Source organism: Pygocentrus nattereri, chromosome 27, assembly GCF_015220715.1.
Source record: "Pygocentrus nattereri isolate fPygNat1 chromosome 27, fPygNat1.pri, whole genome shotgun sequence".
Taxonomy (NCBI): Eukaryota; Metazoa; Chordata; class Actinopteri; order Characiformes; family Serrasalmidae; genus Pygocentrus; species Pygocentrus nattereri.
In genome coordinates, this window is record NC_051237.1 from 5,336,351 (window position 1) to 5,362,003 (window position 25,653).

The 25,653-nt window shown below is 38.4% G+C and overlaps 1 protein-coding gene across 5 annotated transcripts in view; it reads right to left on the bottom strand.

The window, feature by feature from the left end:
- Positions 1-494: 494 nt before the first annotated feature.
- tpd52 (tumor protein D52) overlaps positions 495-25,653 on the bottom strand; it is a 31,189-nt gene continuing 6,030 nt past the window's right edge. Inside the window, exons 2-8 of one of the 5 annotated variants that reach the window (XM_017693818.2) lie at positions 13,298-13,422; positions 12,678-12,826; positions 9,480-9,581; positions 9,265-9,291; positions 6,009-6,050; positions 5,737-5,785; positions 495-4,710 (exon numbers count right to left, since the gene is read on the bottom strand). In XM_017693818.2, the coding sequence (XP_017549307.1) occupies positions 4,570-4,710; positions 5,737-5,785; positions 6,009-6,050; positions 9,265-9,291; positions 9,480-9,581; positions 12,678-12,826; positions 13,298-13,422 (635 nt within the window). In that variant the 3' untranslated portion in view covers positions 495-4,569. Of the gene's footprint in view, positions 4,711-5,736; positions 5,786-6,008; positions 6,051-9,264; positions 9,292-9,475; positions 9,582-12,677; positions 12,827-13,297; positions 13,423-25,653 lie in introns of those variants that run through there. The other 4 variants (XM_017693827.2, XM_017693835.2, XM_017693843.2 and 1 more) reach the window with 4 other exon arrangements.

Sequence of the window (25,653 nt, forward strand, 5' to 3'; positions counted from 1 at the left end):
CCCAGTTATGAGGAGGTGTTGCGTTCTTTGCTACGCAATCTGGCTTTGCTAATGGTCAACCCTCTATAGGCCAGTGTTTCCATATCCAAGCTTCGGATTGGCCAGGAGTCCCATCATTCATTTTGCATTGCACAGACAGCATGTAAACAAACATGGCCCCCAGAGCTGCAGATACTATAGACAGCACAGTCGGTCTATTGTTGCTACTGGAATCAATATTTCTAGCATGAGAGCTGAACAATTTGAAGCACTGTGTTCTTTTATGAAGGGAAGGCTTTGTCTGGCCACCTATGCTGCCCTTTCAGTCCTCCCGCAGCGTATCAATGGGGCTAGACTTTAATACAAGCCAACCGTCGGGCAAACAGACGGTGGGTCTGCTCTGCACGCAGCTATTGTTCTATTTCAGAGCTCCATCTAGTGTTTACTGAAAGTAGTGCAGCAATAACAAGACAATAAGAAGTACCTTCGTAATCAGTTAAAAGAACGGAACAGGCTCAGGATTGGACTGTTGTGCTTTATTTAGCAACAGACATACAAATGAGCAAAGAGCATGTTTGAGCTGTTCTTTTTGCCAGTCTGAGATCAAGTGTTTCTCAGCTAGCTCGAGTGAAAACTGTAAAGAGGCACATCGCGAATAAAAGCCGTGTAACATATTCAGTGTAAGGTAACCTTCCGTTTTAATGCACAGTCGACCATGAGCAAAAAGGAAAACAAGACACAGGACACCCGAACTGTAACTTTGGAGGGGTAACAGTTTCAGAAGCTTAAGTAATTTCATTAAACAAACACACCAAATGCTACTCATAAGTAGTGTAAAATAATGCATCATATTTAATTTTCAATTTTAAAGCAATTTTAGTATGGAAGCCATTGCCACCAAATAGATGAGGGGGAAAAACAGCTTCCCTCCTCCATTTCTGTCAGCAGTGGGTCAAAATATTGACGTAGTCTAAATCCCATTTCACCCCTCACCCCTACCACTGTGCCCTTAGCCCTCAGTGCAGGGCGGTCACGTCTAGGGGAAGGCGTCCTGATTTTTGAGACGTGGCCCTCCAAACGGAGCGTTAATGAGAAAATAATACGGCCAGATGGCTGCCAAAGCGACCAAAGAAATCCACAAATGTATTTTCTCCACTAAAATTACCATAAACATTGCATTGTCTTTATCTTCATCTTATCGTTTTAATGTACTATGGTCCCTTTCTTTATAACAAGCATAAAAATCGCTAGTAGTATGTTGATGGCTCCTTAGCTAGCTGGCTAGATTCTAGCGCCCGAGACGTCAGAGCTGCTGCTCCACTTCAATTTCATTTCACTGAAGACTTAGGGGTGGGCAACAATGAATAATGGTAGTACCACCCTCCCCATACCTTAAATTTAACGATGTTGCTGAACTTTACCCTCCTCTGCCATCACTTCAGACTTGCAGCACGAGTAGCTGTTAATGAATTAATCTTATTTTTTATTTGAGGGTTCCCCATTTCAAGGGGGGAAGGTTTCAACCACTTCCCCTTGTTACTCAGTTCCAAGGGGCAAAGTAACACTCAAAAACAAGGGGTAGGGTAAAAATAAGAAATAGGATTGGCCCTTAGTATGTCAAAATCATTTTCCAAATTATTCATTTAGTATCTCAAAATGAATTTTTTAGAATATTGAATTAGTATCTTAAAAATACATATTTTACAAAATATTGACTTAATATTGAAAACTTGACATAAAAAGTCAATTTGACTCACTGCTTCTAGAAACAGGAAAAGGCAAAAACAAAACAGCAATTGTGTTCTCCTCTGTCTTGTGGAAATGGGACTTATTTTTTTGTCAGGCATTGCAAACATGAAAGAAAGGAGAATTTCTTGGGCTAATTTAATTCCTGTTGCATTTACTGAGATCTTGAGACAAAAAACAAGACAAAACATCAGAAAACCACCACCTCCATACAGCCTCCATACAAGGGCTTTTAAAGAACAAATCTGACAATATAATTTCAGATAAAGCAACACCGTGCAATAGAGCAGCTTTGAAGCAAAAGCCGTTAGTGTTACACAAATATTGTGTACTGACAGAAAAACACCTGCTGACTCAAGCCGTTAACTACTGTTAGCCTATACTTCTATTACCTTAACTATTATTGTATACTTTATTAAAATATGCATCTGTATATTTCTACTTACAACATGAAAAAATCCATGACAGTGTCTTTTTGTTAGAACAAAATATAGTTGGAATGTAATAAAAATGAATGAGAACTCCTCACAGGAACAAATTAGACAAGATATCTAACACAAAAGGGGGGGGGGGGGGACAAGAAATCATTGCAACCTAACTGTGTGTAGTGCTTTTACATTATGGCTGTAATATACTTTTTGATTGCCAATCCTTGTATTGATTTGTTGGGGTAGCATTTTTTGACCATGATGAAGCACTAAAAGTTTAACAGTAGAACAGAGAAGTTCCTGCAGACCAGGGTTCTTCGTGTCTGGTTGGATAGGCTGATATACAGTTCAGTTTGCTAATTTGCCTGTTCAAATACACGTACTGAGGTGTAAGCCTGGCAATTAACAGATATGTTGAATCAGGTATGACTGAACAGGGAAACTGCTCAACTGTGTTGGACACCGGCCCTCCGGGACCAGAACCGAAGAACCCTGCTGTGGATCAACCAGCCAATAAATACATTCCTTCTATTCTAGCTTCAAACACACCTGAGCCAGGTCTCCTTCAGCTTTATGCTGACCTTTGATTACATGGAACAAGTGAGTTGAACGCTGAGATAGAACACCTTATATGAAACACCATCAGTCTTAACAGGCCAGCAGCAGTGGGAGTGAAATGTCACAACCTTCCAAATTCCCAACCATTTAGTTAAATAAAATGACAAGACTTTAATGACACAGAGTCTCCAGCATTGGTGAGTGTACTCCAAGCAAAGTAAGATGACTGATCTACCAAAAATGAATTTTTGCAGCAATTTTTTTTTACAGTAACAATACACATTAAAGACTTCTTGAAAAGCTTAGTTGTTCTTAAACAACTACTGGAGCTTTGGAAGCAAATGATGGCTAGAAACTCATTTAATGTTGCCAACTAGTTCATATTTATCTTTCTACAAAACTGAAATGTAAACAATTCCATATTTAACACGTTTTTTAGCATATTTCTTTTTGTTATGTAACTATGGATATCCTTTGTGGAGCATTAGATAACATTATCCAGCAGACTGGACATACAGTCATATGCAAAAATTTGGCCCCTGGTCAAATGTCATGTTTTGTTGATTTTCTGAGTGGAAGATAAGTTAACACAGCCTCTAATGAGAACACACTTGCGCACATTTTAATGCACCATTACAGTTTATCTGCTGAATTTAACATATTAAGGGAAAAATAAAACACAAACCTGTGTAAAAGCTACTTTATACATTTTACATTTAATATTATGCTTTTTTCCAATATGTTAAATTCATAGATAGAAACTGTTTTCTAAAATCTACAAAAATGATACTTCAGTGCATCCCCTATAGAGGATGTGAACTTATTTTCACTTAGAAAATCGATAAAACATGTAATTTTACTGGCAAAGTTCCAACTTATGTATAAAACTAAGTTTATACAAAGTTCCAGAAGCTCATGCTGTCACACTAGAATTTTGGCATTTGTTTTGTACAAACGTCAGAATCTGGTAAACACACAGCACAATAAAAACATCTTTTCACTTTTTGACTCTTTGTTGACTCTGAGGTCCTTACCTTTAAATGCTATTCTAGTTTTGGTACCTACAAATTGCAACATTGAAGGAAATCTAATAAGAAAATGCATCTATATAAACATATGTCTGACCTTCAAATATCAGCTTCACTGTCCATCTATGACAGCAGAACTACGAAAAAAGGTCATCTGTCAGCCTAGGGCAGCAGTGTAGACCCACACCCCCTAGTTACTTGACCCAGTAAAGAGAACACGGACCCCAAAGTATCAGCTGAGCCTAATTTGTGCATGTGCATGTGGGTGTGAAGTAACCAGTTACTGCTGCCTGAGGATCAGGAATCAGAGGCCAGGCACACAGCTGGTGTGAAGTGCTAGAGGGACATGAGAGACATGCTGCCACTCATAAGTCAATATTCATCTCCATTGATGGACAGTGAAGCACAGTAGTCATCAAGCTCTCCTCCAGTGTAGGGCTACCACGCATGGTTTAAAGATGCTCAAGACTCATGCAAAAATTCAGAAAGATGTTATAGCAACTAATGGAACCTACATCTCAGTGAACTCATGCCGTGATAAAGGCAGAGGAGCTTTGAGAAAACTGCTATATATGTATGTCCCTCATACAGTATTTCTCTCTAAATATTTTATATGTTCACCACTTGGCGTGAACTATATACTATATACTAGAAACATAATGTCTCTAACAGACTGTTTAAAGCACTTGAAGAAAAAGAACCAGGGTATGGAGCTTTTGTTTTGGTCTTCAGTTATCACATGATACAGAGAAGCGAGGAGTAGAGAAAGGGAGCATGAAAGGAAGAGGTTTGCCATTAAGAATCAGCGGAGTGAGGTCAGCGGTGGTTCCTCAGTGTAGTTCTGGGTCCTGGAGGGTCATCCCCGCTGGCTGCTCCACCACTGGCTGCTGCACCACTGGTTCTGCATTAGGTGTAGAGTTTTCTGAAACATCCCCAAGCTCGCTTGTCGATGGTGTGGGACTCATCTTGGTCTGCAGGATCCAATTACAAAAATTTCACGGACATTGTCTCAGAAACAATATATATATATTGTCTGTCAAAAGTTTATGTACATCACCTAAAACTGGCTTCTAGTAGATGAGTTAAAGATAATCAAGTATATGTTCTCGTTTTCAATAACTCGCATGGGTAGCTCAGACATCGTAAATATGCATCCTACTGCAGTGCCTAGAGCAAGATTAGGTAAACCCCCTTCTGATGACGTATGCTGAAGGTGGGACGAACTTTTGAAAAAACTATGACTGCTTTGGGGAGACTTTTTGAGTGGGCTGTTGTGATTTATTTATTTTCTTTAGCTGGTCAATGCAGAATGAAGGCAAATACACCATATGGCCTAATTACTGAATTCAGGTGTTTCAGCCACAAGACTTTCCACAAGTCAGTTTCTAAAATTTCTGCCCTACTAGATACACCCCAGTCAACTGTTAGTGTTACTATAGTGAAATGGAAGCATCTAGGACCACAACAGATCAGCCTGAAACTGGAACTGCAACTTCTTTTCCAACAGATGCTCTTTTAACTGAATGGGCTTAAATTCCAAGGTTTTGTGGAAAGCGTTCCATATATGCCCATGGTTTTATAATGGGATATCCTTTAAGCTCATATAAGTGTGATGATCAGGTATCCACAAACTTTTGGTGATGTATTGTGTAGTTCATGTTACTGCTAGGAAGGAAGATATCTTATTGTAAGTGTCTTTAAATCATCTTTACAATGGAGAGAAAGGGTTACATGGCAAGGACAACCCTCTAAAACTACAGTTAGGAAGGTTGATGCATGTCTGTGCCTCAAGTTTGTCTTTTTTCTACCATCCAGTTTGTGATGAATAAACAAACGTTTTCCAAATGGTTTTCTGTAATGAACAAGTAAGAGTTTCACTAGTACTAGTTTTGTTGCATTTATTACTTTACTGATCAGTGACTAGGTTAGCACTGAGAATTGGTTGACACCACAAGGATTTCCAATAATTGTATGATGTACTTGCAGGTACTTCTTACCTTCAAGTTGTCCACTTTCTCCTCAAATGACTTGAAGGTGGGAGTATTCCTGCAAGGTATGGCACATGTAAGCTGTGACTGTAACAAACTTAGAATGAACATGGAGTTCAAACTATGTGCCAAACATTTTGATGCCTCTGCTGCAGCTTCTAGTAGCCTGTGTAATAGCTATGAGAGATGGAGAAACGTGCGAGAAGTATTCTAGCAAGCCTCCATCCTGGAAAAAAGTCCTTCCCAGCACGCAAACCTGAGAGTGACAGCGAGTCCCTTACCTCATCACAGGCATGCTAGTTGAATGCTGTATGGATCGTATGCTATCGGTCAGCAGTAAGGAAGAGAAAAAAGAAGCATTAGGCAAGTTAATCAGGCTTTAGTAGTGAGTATGAGAGTCAAGGGAAGAGAAAGAGAGCCACACTATTTACATTTGACTTTTTTTGCAATCAAGGGGAATACAGATGTTGATTAAGAATAAGCTTTGTGAATAAGTCTTTAAACCACATTATCTGTACTTCTGACAGATTTTTCCAGCACTGGAAAACTTCATTCTTCTGGTTCGAATAATCAGGTCAGAAAGAGTGAACTGGCAGTAAAGAGAAGGGCTTAAACGTGTTTGTCCAGAGGATCAGTGCATCAACTCTGTGGCCAGTCACAGATTTAGGAGATGAAGATCAAACATAACTCACATGGGTTACACCACATTCAACAGGGTTACACTGAGCTCATGCACACTCAAACACACTGCTGGAGTGTTGACAGAGATTCAGAGAAGAGGCTTTACTTTTGGAAAGCAGAAGAAAATAGAGGGACAAATCAAAGTGGAAACATATGAGAGCAAGTCAAAAGTGATACAATACTGTGCAAAAGTAAGAGAACACCCTTTGCTTACTTAATATCCATACAAAACTGCCATTAAGTACAAGCTATTCTTTTTTCAGCATCAATAAAAAAAGCAGACAACATATTTAACAGAAAATTACATTGAAGCCTCAACAAATAAATACTAGATCATCTCCAAAAAAGTTGGGACACTGTCCTAAATGTAAATAAAAACAGAAATCATTTAAAATCACTTAAACTCTATATTTAATTGAAAATAGTACAAATACAACATATCAAATGTTGAAACTGAGAATTTTTTTTTTTTTTTTTAATTCATGCCTATTTTGAATCTGATGCCAGCAACAAGTTTCAAGAAAGTTGGGACGGGGGCATGTTTACCACTGTGTTTCATCACCTCGTCTTTTATCAGCACTCTGTAAGTGTTTGGGATAAGAAGAGACCAGTAGTTTTTATAGCTAAATGTTTTCCCTTTCTTGCTTGATGTAGGATTTCAGCTGCTCAACAGTTTGGGGTCTCCTTTGCCTTATTTTTTGTTTCATCATGCACCAAATATTTTCAATTTGTGACAGGTCTGGATTGCAGGCAGACCAGTTTAGCAACCAGACTCTGAGCCATGCTGTTGCAGAATGTAGTTTGAGATTATCTTGTTGAAATAAGCAAGGCCTTCCCTGAAAAAAAAAAAAAGATGTCATGTGGCATTTTTTTTGTGGCATATGTTGCCACAAAAACTGTATACACAGGGTGTCCCAAAAATTGACATCATTTAATTTATCAAAATTCAAACAAAAAATTTAGAGGGATGCAGATTTTATAACCAATTTCACAAAGCTTCACAAATGTTCAATATGTGCACCCCCTGTGACACAACATGTCAAGTCAGTAGTCCAGCTCCTGCCAAACATGCTGTAGCATTTTTGCGTAACAGTCTCCAGCACAGTAATGATTCTCTGCTGGAGTTCCTCTAGGCTTGTAGGGAGGGGGGGGAGGAGGGGGGGGGGGGGGGGGTTTGGGGTGTAGTAATAGACCAGTCCTTAGCCCCAAAGAAAAAAAAAAAATCACAAGGTGTCAAGTCAGGTGAATGTGGTGGCCATTTCAACAGCACAAAATTAAACTTGGTTAGTTTCACCCATTTAAAATTTGAGATCATCTGAGGGAAAATTGACTGTGTTTTTAGACTACGAAATTATGTTAATTGTTTTAGGATACCCTGTATAACGTTCAGCATTAATGATGCCTTCACAGATGTGCGAGTCATTCATCCCATAGCCACTGATAACAAGCCAGATGGTCCTTCTTCTCTGGATGTAGCATCCATGATTTCCAAAACAGGGTCTGAATGATTTGTAAAGCACTGAATTCTTTTTATTCATTTTATTTACATTTTGCACAGCATCCCAACTTTTATGGAAACAGCACTGTATAAAAATGTAGTATTCAGTAGATTTGCTTCCAGTTTTTCAAAGATATGTGCAGGAATATTTTTCCATACTTACTGTTAAAACATCTACTCTTAAAAAAAGGTCAGCCTTCACATCTGCTTCGTTCAGCTTCTCATGTTCCAACCAATTCCAACTACAAATCCAGACTAATTAGTCCACAAATACTCCACATCTCAGATGTTTTTTGGTGATCTACTATAAATTTTCTTTTTTCATCTATTTTCTTTTGTCAGTAACAGCTTCTTGACAGTCACACGTCCTTTCAGGCTCATAGTGTTCAGTTGTTTAGATCTGAAGTATGAATGGAGCTTGATTTTCTCCTCCCTCTTATAGATGAAAGCTGCAAGTAGTTCTGATGGAGGCAGTTTTGGTGGTCTAGCAGGTCTTGCACAGTTGCGGGGAGTCCTCTAGGAGTTCTTTATATCTTTTAATCATTTTCCCAGCAACTCCTGTTTTTTCTCTGATTTTATTTTGATGTTCCCCATCTTAATGCAAGTGGATTCTCTTTAATCTTATGTCTAATATCTCATTTAACATCTTTAGATGCACATGAGAGAGACACTTGCAAGGCAATTGTCATTTTTGGGTAGTTGTTTCCGTGAATGCTAGTGTCTCTTTGTCTCTTTGAAGGAATAATGTAAATGACATCTTTTGTTGGGTGAATACAGCAGTAACTCGTTGGTTTTATGACTGGAAGGATGGGAGAACTAAAGTGGCAGCAAGGTATTCAAAAATAAAGAGCAAACAAGTTACTGAAAGATCCAGATGACTCACGTCTGAAGCTTTTATGTCATTTTCTGTTGTGCCATTTTCCCTCATATTTAAAATTAATAACATGTACTTAATGGCTGTTTTGACTAGAAAGTAAATAATAGGGTGGTCTGACTTTTGTAGAGTAATATGTATATATATAGCAAACAATTTATTGTGCAGCAGTTTCACATTACACTTGAGCCTTCAAACAGGTGATGATCTATAACATGCAAATGCTACATTTATAGTAGACTGACAGCCCACAATTGAAACTATAACATACAAACTATAGGCATGCGCAAAACATGCTCTGACAAGATGCGGTGAAGAGCATGGTAAACATCAGGTGTTAAGGGAGTGTATAAAATGTTAAAGGACAAGCAATGAGTTACATTGATAAAAGTAACCACATGCAAAAAGTATTTATCACACTACTGATCAATGCTGCATTCAAAATGACTCAATCACTCAAATGATTCAGTCAAGGTTATCTTACCTAAAGGAATTGGAAAATGACTGTAATCTGTAAATGTCAGAAACTGCATTAGCAAACAGAAAATAGACTCCATCCAAATCTGAGGACCACTACTGCTGAGGCTCAATTAGTGAGGAATTATGCTCCATGCACAGTTGCCCTTGTTTTGTGCTCTGCATGTCATAACATATATGCCACACAACAGTAGGTGGGCTTATCTGCCTGTTCTGTCCTACCTGACATCCTCCAGCTTTCTACTGATGGCTGAGCCCACATTGGTGAATGCTGCTGTGGCCTTCTGTCCTGCCTGTGACAGCGTCTCTGAGGTTCTTCTATACCTGCACAGACAATGTAGAAGACTCACAGATTTAGAACCACTGATATGGGACAACAAACTGCTAATTTATTCCAAATTCCTGCATTCCTGCATCAAGGAAAACTTACTTAATTGAAATAAAAAAGTTTAATGTAATATGTACACACACAAAATAAAAAACATACTATTCACTCACTGGTTGCGAGTCACACTCAAAAAACCAAACATATCAAGGAAACAAATACTAACCCTTAAACTCTAGAGGTCCACATGTAGGCTCATTTTTCAATCTCTCACTTTAATCGCTATGGTACTAACACATTAGTGTTAGGCAGTACTGAAAAAAATTCAACATCCCAATATTTTAGAAATGTTTGATGGTATTTGTTTGCACTAATAAAGTTAGTGAACCCATGCACCCTGGGTGCTGGAGGAATGTCTAATAAACCAGTCACAGCTTCTTTTGATTTTAACTGTTATGATTTTTCTTTTCTTTAAAGGATACCAAAGGGAACCTTACATAGAATTGTATGTTTACAAGATAGAAATGGTTGTACTCATTATTGGTGTCTGAGCTTTATAGGAGTTGCACAATTATTAGTAATTACAGAACAGTTAATATTAACCCCTTTGAATTGCCAGGATCTGCCAGCAAGATCAAATATCTCTTTAATTTAAAGGAATTCCACTTTATATTTCTAAATTTATGCAAAACAAAATCGCTCAAATGTAAATATAATGATTCAGAGAGGTTTGATGTGAAATAGTTCATTGTAAAGACCGATCTAGATTTTATTAAAGTGGTTTTGCAATGTCCACAACACACTAAAGCACATTGAGTTTTTATGTTAATAATGATAAAACACTTGTAAATCTGAAAACATAAGTTTTCTTTGGAGACTATTTGGCCTTATAATGCATTGCATGTACAACCCCAATTTCAATGAAGTTGGGACATAGTGTAAAACATAATTAAAAACAGAATATGATGATTTGCAAATACTTTTCAACCTATATTCAACTGAATACACTACAAAGACAAGATATTTAATGTTCAAATGGATCAATTTTATTGTTTTTTGCAAATATTCACTCATTTTGAATTTGATGCCTGTAACACGTTCCAAAGAAGTTGGGACAGGGGCATGTTTACCACTGAGTTACATCACCTTTCCTTTTAACAACACTCAATAAGTGCTTGGGAACGGAGGACACTAATTGTTGAAGCTTTATAGGTGGAATTCTTTCCCATTCTTGCTTGATGTACAACTTCAGTTGCTCAACAGTCCGGGGTCTCCGTTGTCGTATTTTGCGCTTCATAATGCGCAACACATTTTCAAAGGGGGACAGGTCTGGACCGCAGGCAGGCCAGTCTAGTACCCGCACTCTTTTACTATGAAGCCACGCTGTTGTAACATGCAGAATGTGGCTTGGCGTTGTCTTGCTGAAATAAGCAGGGACGTCCCTGAAAAAGACGTTGCTTGGATGGCAGCATATGTTGCTCCAAAACCTGTATGCACCTTTCAGCATTAATGGTGCCTTCACAGATGTGCAAGTTACCCATGCCATGGGCACTAATACACCCCCACACCATCAGAGATGCTGGCTTTTGAACTTTGCGCTGACAACAATTCAGACAATCCATTTCCTCTTTGGCCCAGAGGACACATGATTTCCAAAAACAATTTGAAATGTGGACTCGTCAGACAACAGGACACTTTTCCACTTTGCGTCAGTCCATCTCAGATGAGCTCGGGCCCAGAGAAGCCAGCGGTGTTTCTGGGTGTTGTTGATATATGGCTTTCGCTTTGCCTGGCAGAGTTTTAATGGAGTTTTAACTTGCACTTGTAGATGGAGCGACGAACTGAGTTCACTGACAGTGGTTTTCTGAAGTGTTCCTGAGCCCATGTGGGAATATCCATTACAGAATGATGTCAGTTTTTAACGCAGTGCCGCCTGAGGGATCGAAGGTCACGGGCATTCAGTGTTGGTTTTCTGCCTTGCTGCTTACTTGCAGAGATTTCTCCAGATTCTCTGAATCTTTTGATGATATTATGGACTGTAGATGATGAAATCCCTAAATTCCTTGCAATCGCACGTTGAGAAACGTTGTTCTTAAACTGTTGGACTATTTGCTCAGGCAGTTGTTCACAAAGTGGTGAACCTTGCCCATCCTTGCTTGTGAGCAACTGAGCCTTTCAGGGATGCTCCATTTATACCCAATCATGATACCTGTTTCCAATTAACCTGTTCACCTGTGGAATGTTCCAAACAGGTGTTTTTTGAGCATTCCTCAACTTTCCCAGTCTTTTGTTGCCCCTGTCCCAATTTCTTTAGAACGTGTTTCAGGCATCAAATTCAAAGTGAGTGAATATTTGCAAAAAACAATAAAGTTTATCCATTTGAACATTAAATATCTTGTCTTTGTAGTGTATTCAACTGAATATAGGATGAAAAGGTTTTGCAAATCATCGTATTCTGTTTTTATTTATGTTTTACACAACGTCCCAACTTCATTGGAATTGGGGTTGTACCTATTTGCTATGAGTGACTTTTGAAAAATATGTTGCCAGTCAAAACTTTTTCTCAGAACCATTTAAATGAATGTCTCAGGCATCAGGCAACTCATTTGAATTTCATGAAATAATTTCTGTAATTTAGCTTTTAGCAGCATTAAACAATCAGGACGTCTGGTTCCCATCACCACCTCTGTGAATAATTCTGGTAAGTTTCTCTGCAATGAAGCACTTCAGATCAAATCAGTCTGAAGGCCTTCAATTACACAGGAATAAAAAGGAAAAAAAACAAACAAACAAAAAAAACAGTGGAATTTTCCTTAAGAATACTTGAATGAGTTTGTACTGTAGTTTATTTAGTTATTATAGTTATTATAATTTACTTCTAGTTCTATAATTTATAATAGTTACACTTTAGTTATTATAGTAAGCTTGAGAATTTAAGGGGTTAAAATGAATAAGCTCATTCCTATCAGTTTGCATGCAGCCAGCTGAAGATGCAGCAGAATGCAGGCTCTGCAAACCAGTGACAGATGGGACTGTTCCTATAAAGTGGCAGTAGGAAGAGTCCACAGGGTACAGGTAGAGAGGAGGGCACGTACGCGGTGGAAGCAGTGACTTCCTGCCAGCTCTTACTCAGGTTCTGCCTGAGCTCATTGAGCGGGGTGATGCCCAGTTTCCGCTTGATCTCTGCCACATGCTTCTCCTTCGAAGCCAGCACTTGAGAGAGTGTCTGGATCTCCTCCTCCACCTGCAGAGCACAAGAACCCAAAATTTACCACAAGCAAAAAAAAAAAAAAAAACTGGTAGGAGAGCAACTGACAGTAATTGCAAATGCAAATAATGTTATTAATAACTCAGTGGGGTGGATTTCTCTTCACGGCCCAACATCACAATGACCTTCACAAATTTTAATTAGTACAATATCTGAGAGAAGCAAATTGAGCACCTATTGTAAACTGGGCTTGTTAAACCTTCTGAAATCCATAAATGGACTACAGAGCTGCCCAAAGGCCTCAACATTACAATGCACACTGTCAATTACTCACAACTAGGTCAGTAAGAGGGACTGACACTGGATGAGGCTTTCAGAGTGACCTTGAAACCATGCACATTGTAAGCTCTTGTTACTAGCTAAAGTCCTCAACCTATTTGCCCATTTGAAGGAAAGAAAAACTGAATGTATAATATGCAGTCTGAGACACTGCTCAGGACTGTTAACCTTGGCCAGTTCATTGCGTAACTCCTCTTGTTCCTCTTCAGTAAGAGCAGTGCTGGAGGCAGGCTGTCCAACTGTGGTTACAGCATCCTCACCGACTTCTGGAGTGGAGTCTGGTCTCTGAGTACCTGCAGGGACATATATAAACCAGATACAGTTAGGCTCCATCTAATGAGCTGTAGGAACAGCATGAACCACTTACAAACAGATGAGATTTTTTAGGCTTCCTTTAGACAAAAGGAATTGGCTGCATAAATGAATCTGATGAGAGTCAAAGGTGTACTTCATCTGCTTGCACTGGACAACTGTAATATTGAAAATCGGCCCTCAAGCTCCCCGAAGTAGAGCAAAAATACTAAAGGAAGTGAGGAAACAGGCCTTGGACATGAGAGGCTTGAGGCAGGCACAATAAGTTTAAAAAGATGGCCTTCAAATGATGGACAGCAGCCCAAGGACATATATAAACACAGTGGGTTAGCACATGCTTTTTAGGGTCTTGGATTGTACTGTCCAGTGATACTCCACTGACATGACCACTAGAAATGCAACATAAATAAAAAAAATCCAGAATGGAATCTGTCAGATGGTTGACAGCCAGGAATAAAAAAGACAAAAAGAGAAAAAAAAAAAAACACAAGGAAATGACAGCACTGTCAATCAAAGTGACTGGAGGACAAGACTGGCAGCAGCCATTGCACTATAAAATACAATAAACATACACACACACACAAAAAAAAAGACTTTATTTTAGTAATGTGATTCTTTTCTTGAAATAACACATTTAAACACTATCATTACAGCTTATCAGTTATATCTACACTGGCTGTGTCAGTAGTAAAGCTGCAACTTTTCTTTTTACTAATGTGCATACAAAATAAGTACATCCATTTTTGGAGTACTGGACTACCATGTGCATAAATAATTAGTATTATTATTTTCTATTTTTATTCTTATTTGTATTATAGATATATATTTGTTAGTTAACCAAAGATTGCTTTTTTTCCAGGTTGATAAACTAGTCCACTCATATTTAAACAATCTCCTTCCAGACATGAGTTTGACTGTGCAAATACAACTCTCTGTATAATATGCTCAATTTACTATCAGATTTAATCGTATGCAACTTTAATAAATAAGGGCCAATGTGATTTAATGCTGTATTTGATGTCTGTACAGCTGCTTTAGTGTGTTTTTGGTCTGAACACCTTCACAACTCATGATAAAGGTTTCATACTATAGTGTCTGCCACAGGCTGCACTGCCATGAGGAGTTTAGATGGTGTGACCATGAATATTGGCTCTCAGGGTCACCACACTCCCCATGGAGAAATGGATGAATGGTGATGCTGATGTTGATGATTTTATCAGTGTAGTCATGATGCTTGGTGCAAGTTGTGTCTGAGGAGGGTGGGGTTTGCTGTTAAGTAGTGGTTAGAAGTGTCTACCCTCATCAAATGTCACATCCTCCCATATTATCTCCTCCCTGTGTTTCGTTTTGAGGTTAATGCTGGCCTAGGCGTTTCTTGCTGCTGTTGAAGTACCATTTGCCCATATGTGCAATGTTTGTGTCCTCTTCTATGCCAATGTTTCAATACTTTTAAACTCAATGTACTACCTGAAGGACCAAAGGTCTACCACCTAGCCAAAACAAAAACACCTGAGAAACTCAATGACTTGATGCTAATTAAGACAAAACAGGTTGCCAGGAGTGAACAAAGACTGACCTTAATAAACACTTATAAACACACAAACACACACACCCCAAAAATCCCCAGAATGTATACCCATCAACATATTATTTGTACTAAAAATGACACTCAGAACACGACAAATCCATACATGTGTTGTCTTATGCATACTGTCTTTCCTCAATATGATATTGTGATAAACTGAGATAAAAGGTTGAGTAATTAATGTTATATTACACTTTTACATTGGCACATGCCTACTTATTGCTCACGACTACAATGATGAAGACCTATGATATCCCTAAGTTTGCCCACCCTGAACTCCCACCACATTCCGTAAATTCTCCTTCATGAGCAACCTCTACCTCCCATTTCCAGTGAGCAGAGGAGGAAGGAGAAACACAGGAGTGTGAAGAGCCATCACAAACTGTGCATGCAATTAAAGTTATGCCATGCAATTTGGCAAAACCAAAGAGGATGCTCAGCTTTTGTTAGCTTCTTGTGAGGTATATTTCAGGACAAAGTGGGGGTGCAACAACCCACTTTATCTTATTCAGGCAGCAATTACCAAATTTTAATGACAAGTATAGTCCACCCATATTTTGTCTCAGGATAAGACTAAGTCAAGGCCTTAAACAAGTTTGAACAGTTTAATTCATTGAGTCAGTATGTTAAGTCCAGTTTTTTTAAGAGCTTGTATTCTGTCTCTCTTTTTTAAACCCTCTGTTCAGCAAGACACACCTTTTTGGTAACTCGCTACAATGACCCACTTTGGAGCAGGCAGTGTGTCTCCTCCCTGCTTATTCCCACTGCACTGCAGTTGCGAAATTGGCTCACAGCTCTTCTGAAACACACATGCAAGAGCTTGTTCCTCAAACTGCTGTCCTCAAACTGTTTTTGAAAGACTTACAACATTATTTCCTGTAACTGAAGTCAACATATAAAGCATCTAGCTTTCATCATCAGGCCTTACAGACGAAAGCTTTAGGTTTTCCCTTTGTGGAAATGCATCCTTTGCTGGAAACCCTCGCCTATTAAGTAAATTCAAAGTAAGACTATGTAAACAAAAATGTAGTGACAAATGTCATTAGAGTAACATGACATGCATCTCATTAATAAGAAATGACCTTTTCAGCTTAAAAGCAGGGAAACAATCGTCAAAAAGTACTATTGTTTAATTTCATAATATAGCATATCATACTATGCTTACCAGAGAAAATCTTTATGCAGACCTCCCGTTCTGCAATCTGGAAGACGTTAAGCCTTTATACCATATAGTACAAAATATCACTAAATTCAACATATCATAAATATATAGTACACACTGTATGTACTAAAAATTAAAATAGTGGATATTCCACACATATTTCCACATTTATTATTTGTTTTGTTTTGATTAATCTCCCAATGGACTATTACCAGTGGTATTAAAAAATAGAAATAAAAAATAATAAAAATTAATTTAAAACGTTGTGGCCAAAAATGATAGAAACATGCAATTAACAAGTATGCATAAATATGAAAAACCATTACCCCATGTCTATCATTTCTCCACCATTATATCAATGAAACCAGGGAATGATGTGATACAATTCTTGTTTTTTCATAATATAGTCAGTTAGATTAAAAACAGATTTAACTCTCCTGATCTTCATCTTCATCAGGCTTTGATAAATCAGCCCTGAAGTTTGTTACTGGAATCTCTGAAGTCTGCTGCCCTATAATAATGCTTGTGTTGACAGATGCAGATGTGGTTTCCAATACTGCTTTTTCTGAAGGAGTTACAATCAGTAAACAGTGAATTTGTCTGCCTGTTGAGAAACTGATGACATGGTCAACAGAACATCACATCCATCTCAAAATCATGTTCAAGCCACAGCCACATAAACTGTCAAGGCAACTCTAAACTGTTGAATTAATTTTTTTTGTAGTGATCAATTGTTTGTCATTGTCAGCAATGCCAGTGACAGTAAAGTCATATTTTAATATCCCAGGCATCACAGAAAAGCTACAACGAGTTCTAGAATGAAACTGTCCCTTTTTGTCTCGTTATCTATTCCAGCAGTAACTTCACATTACAGTTGCGAAATTCTGAAAAGATTTGACGCAATTAGTTTCAACCAAACATTAATGGTGGATATTTGTTAATGTGTGAAAAATCAAGGGATGAAAATGCAAAGAAAAAAAAAAAAATCCAAGAGTAGTGGCCACTCTGCATTTTATAGTAGCTGTGAAAACGTTACAGCCAAGGGGGACACAGAGTAATAGGCAACGTATCAGGTTTAATAAAAAATGAAAATACAGGTGTAATTTAACTTTAACAAGTCCACCTTAAGAAAACACAAAAACACACAAAAATCTGATTTTAAATAAACGTTTAACTGAACATACTTATATTAAAAGATGAATCCGAAGTTGTTAGCCGGTGCTTTAGATGAGCCTCCTTTTTAGACATGGTTTTGTCCAATAACTAGATCAGAAACGGCTGCCAGTATCATGAGTCAGTCTTTAAAAACGTTTCAACTAATTTAAAGCACCATATCCAATTGCTGGCATAAGCAAAGACCTCCCTCTGTCTATATAATGAGATTGACAGAACATCATGTGAATACTGTTGTATTTATGTTAGCAGCACTCACCACACTTGAATTTCATAATTAGCATTTAAATTGTATTATGTATTTGGCAGCTTGCTGTTTCGTATAAAGAGGAACAAATACTCTTAGAATCTGTAAGAGGCATGTAGGCCTATAATTTGGACATCCACAAAGTGAGTGACATCAACTGAAAAAGTTGTAGTCAGTGGTCCTCTCCTGAGGCTTTACTAGGGCATTAAAGGCGGCTGAAGAGTTCTTGTGTGGGCCGTGACGAGTGCAGTCCTTAGAAGAACAGTAATGCCACCTGCCTGTCATTTGCACCTGACAGGACCTGACAGCAGCAGACTACATTCAACCTGCTACATTTTTATTCTACTCAGTGGCATCACTTTGTCTATAAACCTCTCCCGACATGCCCAAACTCCCTCAGCGGCTAACTTCTTGCCCCTCAACAACTGAGGAGTGAATACAATTTAACACTTTAACACCGTGTTAACATCCTTGTTTATTTAAAAATAAAGAAAATTCAATTTTCCACAATATAAGCCCTATAAGAGAAAAGACTGTCAAAAAGCTGGTTTTGCAAACAAAAAACAAAAGAGAACAGCCACTAGAGAAACTTTCACGTTCATTCGTGATCAGCAACATTGGTCTCCTAACTGAACTTTAGTAAATGTGCTTTTTCTGTGACAAAAACAACCAATTCAAAGCTGTTTTTGCTTTATTGCTTCATTATTTTTTAAATAAATCAGATTTGTTTAAAACCATAGTGGTTATTCACTTTCGTTCACTCTTAGTAACACTAACTTTTAGGATCTTCCTTTCAAAATAGAAAACAATCATAGAAAACAAAATTTTCTTCAGTATTTTTTAATAGTGACTATTCACCTTCAATTATTGTTAGCAACATTAGCTTTTTGACCAAATTGTTCTTTTAAAAAAGTGCCTAAATCGCATTTACATATATCATATATCATAATATCATTTACATATATCATATGTAACTGCATATATTTCAACTGACATTTCCCACCCATTCACGTTGACGTAACAAGGAGTCCATTATGCATATACAGTCATGCTAATTGGCAGCAAAGTGGCTTTCATTTGTTGTTAGTATGTTTGGTTAAGCTTCTCCTTTAAACTCTCCATGAAACACACCAGTCCACCTAACCTCACACACACACACACACACACACACACACACACACAGGTTACCTCTGTATAGCAGCTTGGGTGAGCTGGGTGGAGTGAAGTTCTCCTTAGGGGACAGGTAAAGGTAGCTGGTGTTAACCCCTTGCTCAAAATTGAAAGGAGACTTGTATTCATCTACAGGGTCCATTCTGCCAACATTCAGGAATCTTCCAGACTGATGACTGCATGTGATTGGCCATGTGTCTCTGTTGCTCCTGTTCACTCCATTATTTTGTGCCCTCTTCTTCCTCCTGCTCTCAGAATGTGTGCGTGTGTGTGATTTAGACGCTGCAGTGCTAGATAGTCCACTGTTCCCTGGGCTGCTGTTGGCTCACATGACAAGCAGGCCAAGGCAGCAGTGAGCATCACGTTAATGAGTTACCTCTTTCAGCACATTGCTTCAGTCACGAGCGGTGGCTTCTAGCTGTAATCATAATGGTAGCTGGTAGAACTGCAGTAATTCCCAGCAGAATGAAGCTTGTGTACAAAATCAACGTCTTATAAATTGTCGAATACATCCATGTAGTTATCTTCTCCGGTTCCAGGCTCTGCTTTATGCCCTGCCCCCTCCCCTCTATCCATCTTGTCTTTGAAGGTAAATGGGGATCCATTTGTCTCTTGGTCACATGACACACAGGCAGGCCTATGAAAAGGATTCCATAATCTGCACTGGCCCAGATTACAGCACTAATCCAGTTCAAACTGACTCTGCCCACCACAGAGCTGTATGCTGGGATCTGCATGCACCATTATAAGCTACACCAGCATAGCTGAGCTCAGGGAAAATATGTCCTGAAACATTCAACAACAACTCACTGTCCCCTCCATTATAGCCGAACAGCAAACAGAGGGCAGTCGTATCACATTCAATCCAGGCAGCATTCTGTCTGCGATATGCTGAGCTAAGATTTCAGCCCACAGAAGGGCCGACTTCAGTACAGCAGAAGAACAATAACATTTTGCAATATAATTGAACTAGAAAGAAACCCAAAACAAACGCATTAGATGTGAACTATACAAATCATTAATACAGCAATCTATTAATATACTATTGTCAGTAATTACTACTACTCTATGTCTAATTACAACAAAATAATGTTCCATCAACATAAATGCCCTACAACACAGCAGGTGACTGACCAAATTAAACATTCTTCTGGAAACATCTTTTTTCCCGAGCTGCCTCAAGAACTGTTCACATATGTTTATTTACCATTAGTCCATCTGTATCTATATTAGCAATAAAAAAATAAATGATCAGCTAAACCACAAAATGAAGATTAATGCAATACAGTAGACTTCCAAAGAATGCTCAAAGGCAAAGTCTCTTATCTGGGATAAATACTAACATGTCAAACAAGTCATTCCAAGTCAATAAACACAAAACAAATAATAAATAGAAAATTTCACCTCAACAACTTCACCTCAAATTCACCTCAAGCCTCAACAACTACCCTTTTCATTCTTTTATTCAGTATTATTTGTTCCATGTTCTTTAGGGGACTTGCTTTCATTTTACAAAAAAAAAACTGCAGCAATATTTTTCACACCTCCAAAGTTCAGTCAGAGAGTCTGCCTGAAGACATCTGTCATGATCCAAAAAATCCCAAATTCATTCAATGACGTTGAAGTCTAGAGTGGTCAAGTCTATTGTTCTACAAAAACCAACAGTTTTCTTTGCTTGATTTGCAAATTTAGTTCTTTTTTGTCAATTTTCTTTCCTCAGTAACAGCTTCTTGAGAGCTACACATCCTTTCAGGCTCATTGTGTTGTCTTCGCACAGTGGAAAGATGGACAGAAACACCCATGGATTTGTTCAGATCTGAAGGAAGAGTGGTGCTTGATTTTCTTCCCTCTCTTAAAGATGAAAGCTTAAAAACCATTATTTGATGGGGACAGTTCTGGTAGTCTACCAGGTCTTGCATGGTTGTTAGGAGTCCCATTTTCTCACCTGTGGGCTGTGGTAGTATTTCCAAGAGGGTTTTTTTTTTTTTTTTTTTCACAAAACCAAACCATTTTAAACATGCCAAATATTGCTGTTGAGATAATTATTTGCATAAAAGCATACTTGTGTCAAGTTCATTCATTTGTCTGACAAAATGTATGACCAACAAAGACATAAATATCTAGCTATGTTTATAAATTTCCATGCAAGTCAGTGTAAATTGTTTCTGTTTTTGACTATGGAATCAATACACCATGGACTAATGCTTACAGATGAAATATTTTCAGAGATTTTTGGTGTCATTATGTTGTGTGATTATACAGTCAAGTGAAAATGGATATGCCACATTGTGCCTTTCAAATGATGGGGTCGGTTAAATCTGTTTCTTGCATTGCTTTATTGCCTGTAACATGACAGCCTGTGCTAGTTCTCCTCCCAGAAGCCCTATATGGTATTATTCAGATTCTAATGCAACACTTTTTCCTGGGTGTTTTTCTCGAGCATCTGTACTTCCAAGAAAGTCCAAACAGAAAGCTGGGATTTTTCCTGTTATACCTGCTTTTGGTTGAAACAAAGTGCAGTAATGCTTTAACACTGTAATGCTTTAACATATGGTGCTTCAGCAGTGCTGCTGCTGTTTATGGGTGTACAAACTCCAGGATATTTGCCTTTCAGACAGGTCCTTGATGGCTTGTAGCCAGATCATACATCACTCGGCTTTCAGATTGCATAACAAAAGGTATGTACACACACACATGCACAGACACTGAAATACAGGCTTTGACACACCCACGGTGTTGTCGGACCCAACTGAGGCATGATCAAATTTGATTGCGAAAGTTCTTTTCCAACTATGAATTTGGATTGCATGCTTACCGCTTTATAGCAAGCCTGAACACATCACTGGCAGTTACAAAAGAGGCAATGAGGAAAAAGGGACGGCCCGTGTCTTCTCAAACTACATACTTAACTTCTTCATTTAAGTCTAGTTCTGCTTTAAAGGAGAAGTGGGCATTGCAAGAGGAAGTGAAGCACAGTCACATCATTGTTTTTACTCGGTCATTTCTCTACAAGTACAAATTACTGGTCACTACCAGTTTCTGAACCATTTGTTGACTCCTTAATAGTCAGCATTTGCAAGGTGCCAGTAAAGATACAGAGAACTACAGTATTATAAATCACTGTCTGAATCAACAACTGAAAAGTGTGAATACAAGAAAGCAAGAATGATTTGCTCTACACACGCTCCCTCAACAGATCAAGATGTTTTTCCCCCTCCAAAACTGGGATCCGTATGACTTCCATTTAGGAGAGGAACAACACTCCATCCAGGAACAAAGACAGCCCTTAAAAGGTCTTAATACACCACAGCATCTAATCAATTAGCACATTATTCCCAACACACTGTGTCACATGACTGGCCCAAAATAAGAATCATGGGATGTGGTGCAATTCCAAACAAGTCGCTACATGGCCAAGGATATGCTGACCCTCTAAGGTTCATCAGTGACGGCGTGGACAACGTCCTGCAACAAGCCATCACAGGGTGGCAGAAAAGGCCAGTGTAACATTCAGCCTTTCAACACAACAAGCATTCATGCCTACTTTGGTTTGTACAGTTTAAAAGGAGGAGCATGTCAGCTGTACTTCCCTTTCAAAAGATGATAATGAGAACCATTATGAAAAGAAGATAAACCCATTTAACATCAGATTAAGCAGGGAACATTTTACAACTAAATGAAAATAGCTTATGGCCTGCAGTAGCATTCTTTTGGCTTACAACTCACACTACCCACAGGCATCTGATGTAATTTCTTCATTCTGTAATCAGCGCCACGCCCATATCAGGAACTCCCAATTCCTAAGGTATAAGCTTGTTTTCTCTTTGAGAACAAGTGGCATTTTCTAAAACTGCTATTATGCTCTGTGGTAAACTAAAATGTTCCAAACCTGATACATTTTGCAGTACATACATGTTATCTTCAGAACAACAAACTAAGAGGTCGCTAAGCAGCCAAAATATGAAAACTGCTACATGCAAGTTAACATGGCTGTGCATCAAACTGACACCTCATAAGTAACAACCTCACCAAAACACCCCACGTAAAGACGCTTTGGCAGTCACAGTTTGAGTAGCTGCTGTTAGTATATAGTGACTTACTTTCATGTGATATCATTTCTTTGCAGGATTACTGCTTGCAGCATGTATTCATATTTTGACTGCTAAATGACCTCATAATTCCAGTGATACTTGGGGGGAAATGTACAAAAACGTTATCAGATTTGGTGGAACAGTCATGATTTTTAAAAGCAGCATTCATTTTTCCCCACACAGAAAATCTCCCTAGATCTGGAGTTCCAAATATGGACATGCACTGACTACAGAATGACACATGAATTCATAGCTCTATTGAGGACAGCGCCTCACAAAGCTGCCAAGAATGGCAACTGATACTACATCACTCCCCATCTCTCCAATCTCTCTAACAATGAGTTACCAGCAGCTGTATCACCTCCATCACTCACAGTTGTGACGATATAGCTGGTGTAAATTTAATACCTAAAGAACTGGCTGCAAAATCTTTTTTGGCCAGCAAGGTGTTTTGTTTGCGTTGTCGATTACAGTCTGGAGTGAATGAGGTCAGTGTTCATTTCAAATTAAGTTAAACATTGAAATGGCACTTCTGGTGCCTGTGCAATTTCTACATCAATTTGTTGTACAACTGGTGTTTCTTCTCTGCATGAAACTCATGCCAATGGTAGGAATGATCTGTGAGTCAATGAGTCAGGATGGCAACCAACTCATGACAAACCTAACACCACCAAGGGTGGGGGGTTGAAAAAAGAGCCTGAAGATAAGAATAATTTTGTTGTATGCCCCAAGTTCCACTAACCAACCAATTTGTCATACACATGACACACAAAGAAGACTTCATTGGCTCCTTCACAGGAGACACATTTCAAATGTTGCTCCACAGTCTATCTCTGTGGTATAACCATCAACAAACTCTGGCATGACTAACTTTCTATTTTTGATGTTGGGTGCTTAACCATTAACTAAAGCTATCCTCCTTAGTCTAACTTCACACTGCACAGTGCATATTTACATTAGTCTTCATGCCTAGTTCATGAACAAATACATTTGTACGATGTTAGAGAATCATTCTTATTTTCTCTCTACTTGAAAAGCATTTTGTGACATTTTACATTCCAGACCTTGTTAATGTGAATGTAGGGCAGTAGTTTTTAATAATTTTAATATGCTAAAAAGCATGAGAACTTTTTTGTCACTCTGGAAAATTAACTTCTATTCTACAGACTCCACTGGGCCATCCTGTTTGGGCATAAGGACGTCCATGGCAGCAGATCACACATGGCCCAGGGTGTAGGCTGATATTACAGTGCCTTTGATCATAGGGCCTGATCCAAACTCTCTTCAGGAACAGGCGCTAAACACAAGCATCTGTTTCCACCATGCATAGCTGCCCAGAGCACGAAGCCAATCTGTTTCATGAGAAAAATATTTTTTCATTAAATGGAGGTGTTAAATCTCTTGGGTTAAACCTGGCTTCACAGAAAATATTAAGTAGTAAAATTTAGTTCCAACTACTACCACACAACTAATCATTTGGCATTGTCGTGTACATGGTTTCTCTTATTAAAGACAGTATCTTTCAGAGTCTTAAGCACTCAAGAAAATTATATTTAAAACTCATTAAGTGTTTATCTGCACATAAATAACATTAATACAATAAGTAGCAATTTAGTGTATTAGTTATCATCCCCAACCTAGTTTCACTATTCAATGCTTCATGAACCTAAATCAAGTGTCCCTCCTGCGGAATTTAACAAACCCAAACCGGTGTTCTTCTAACCAGCTCTGAGCACATTAACGATCACCTTTTTCGAAAACAAGAAAGTCTTGATACCTTTCATTATATTGTATTTATTGTATTTGGTTGGCAATGTTGAAATAAACAGCTTTAAATTATTTGCTGACATGCTTAAGATTTGTACAGTACTGTATGTTATGACCTTTTGAGTAGCAACTGTATAAGTTCTTTTAGTGAAGCACTCACTGTAGGAATTCACCTCCTAGAGACCTCCAACAGTTTAATTATTTGCACAACCATGTAATTACCTTCAGCTAAATTTAATTTAAAGCAATTTTGGTCTGAAGGCTGAATACACTACAGTGAACATGAGAAATTCTCTCTCTCTCTCTCTCTCTCTCTCTCTCTCTCTCTCTCTCTCTCTCTCTCTCTCTCTCTCTCTCTCTCTCTCTCTCTCTCTCTCTCTCTCTCTCTCTCTCTCTCTCTCTCTCTCTCTCTCTCTCTCTCTCTCTCTCTCTCTCTCTCTCTCTCTCTCTCTCTCTCTCTCTCAGTACCAGAACCAAAGAGAAAGAAAGAATATATACAAGACACATGAAAATAGAGCCAACAATGCAAATATTCTGGATGTAAAATATGAAGAAAAGAATAAGTATCTAGCATCAAATCACCTCCAAAAATGTGTCCTTCACGTAAAAATGTGAAATTGGTATTTAAAGTCATTTAGTTTAGAGTTCTGCCCATTTGTCTGGACAAACATTAGAGCTATAAAATGCACCAGCTGCATGTAGTGAAGCCATTCCAAATACAGCACAGGTCTGAGAAACCCAGCGAATGGAATTTTCCACCCGAAAGCTGACAAATGAATTCACAGGTAACTAAAGGCAACTACAAAGATAAGAAACTGCAGTTTCTGTTGGCTCTCACCATGCCTGGTTGAAATGCCACTAACCAATGCTGATAAAAAAAAAAAAAAAACACCCTTATACAACAGCCATGTTTACTCTTCTGCTCTGGGTATAGTGTGATGTTAGTCATTACTGTGTTACAAAGGAGTCATGCTTTACAGTGAGCAAAATCACTTTAACATACTTAATCTAATCTTA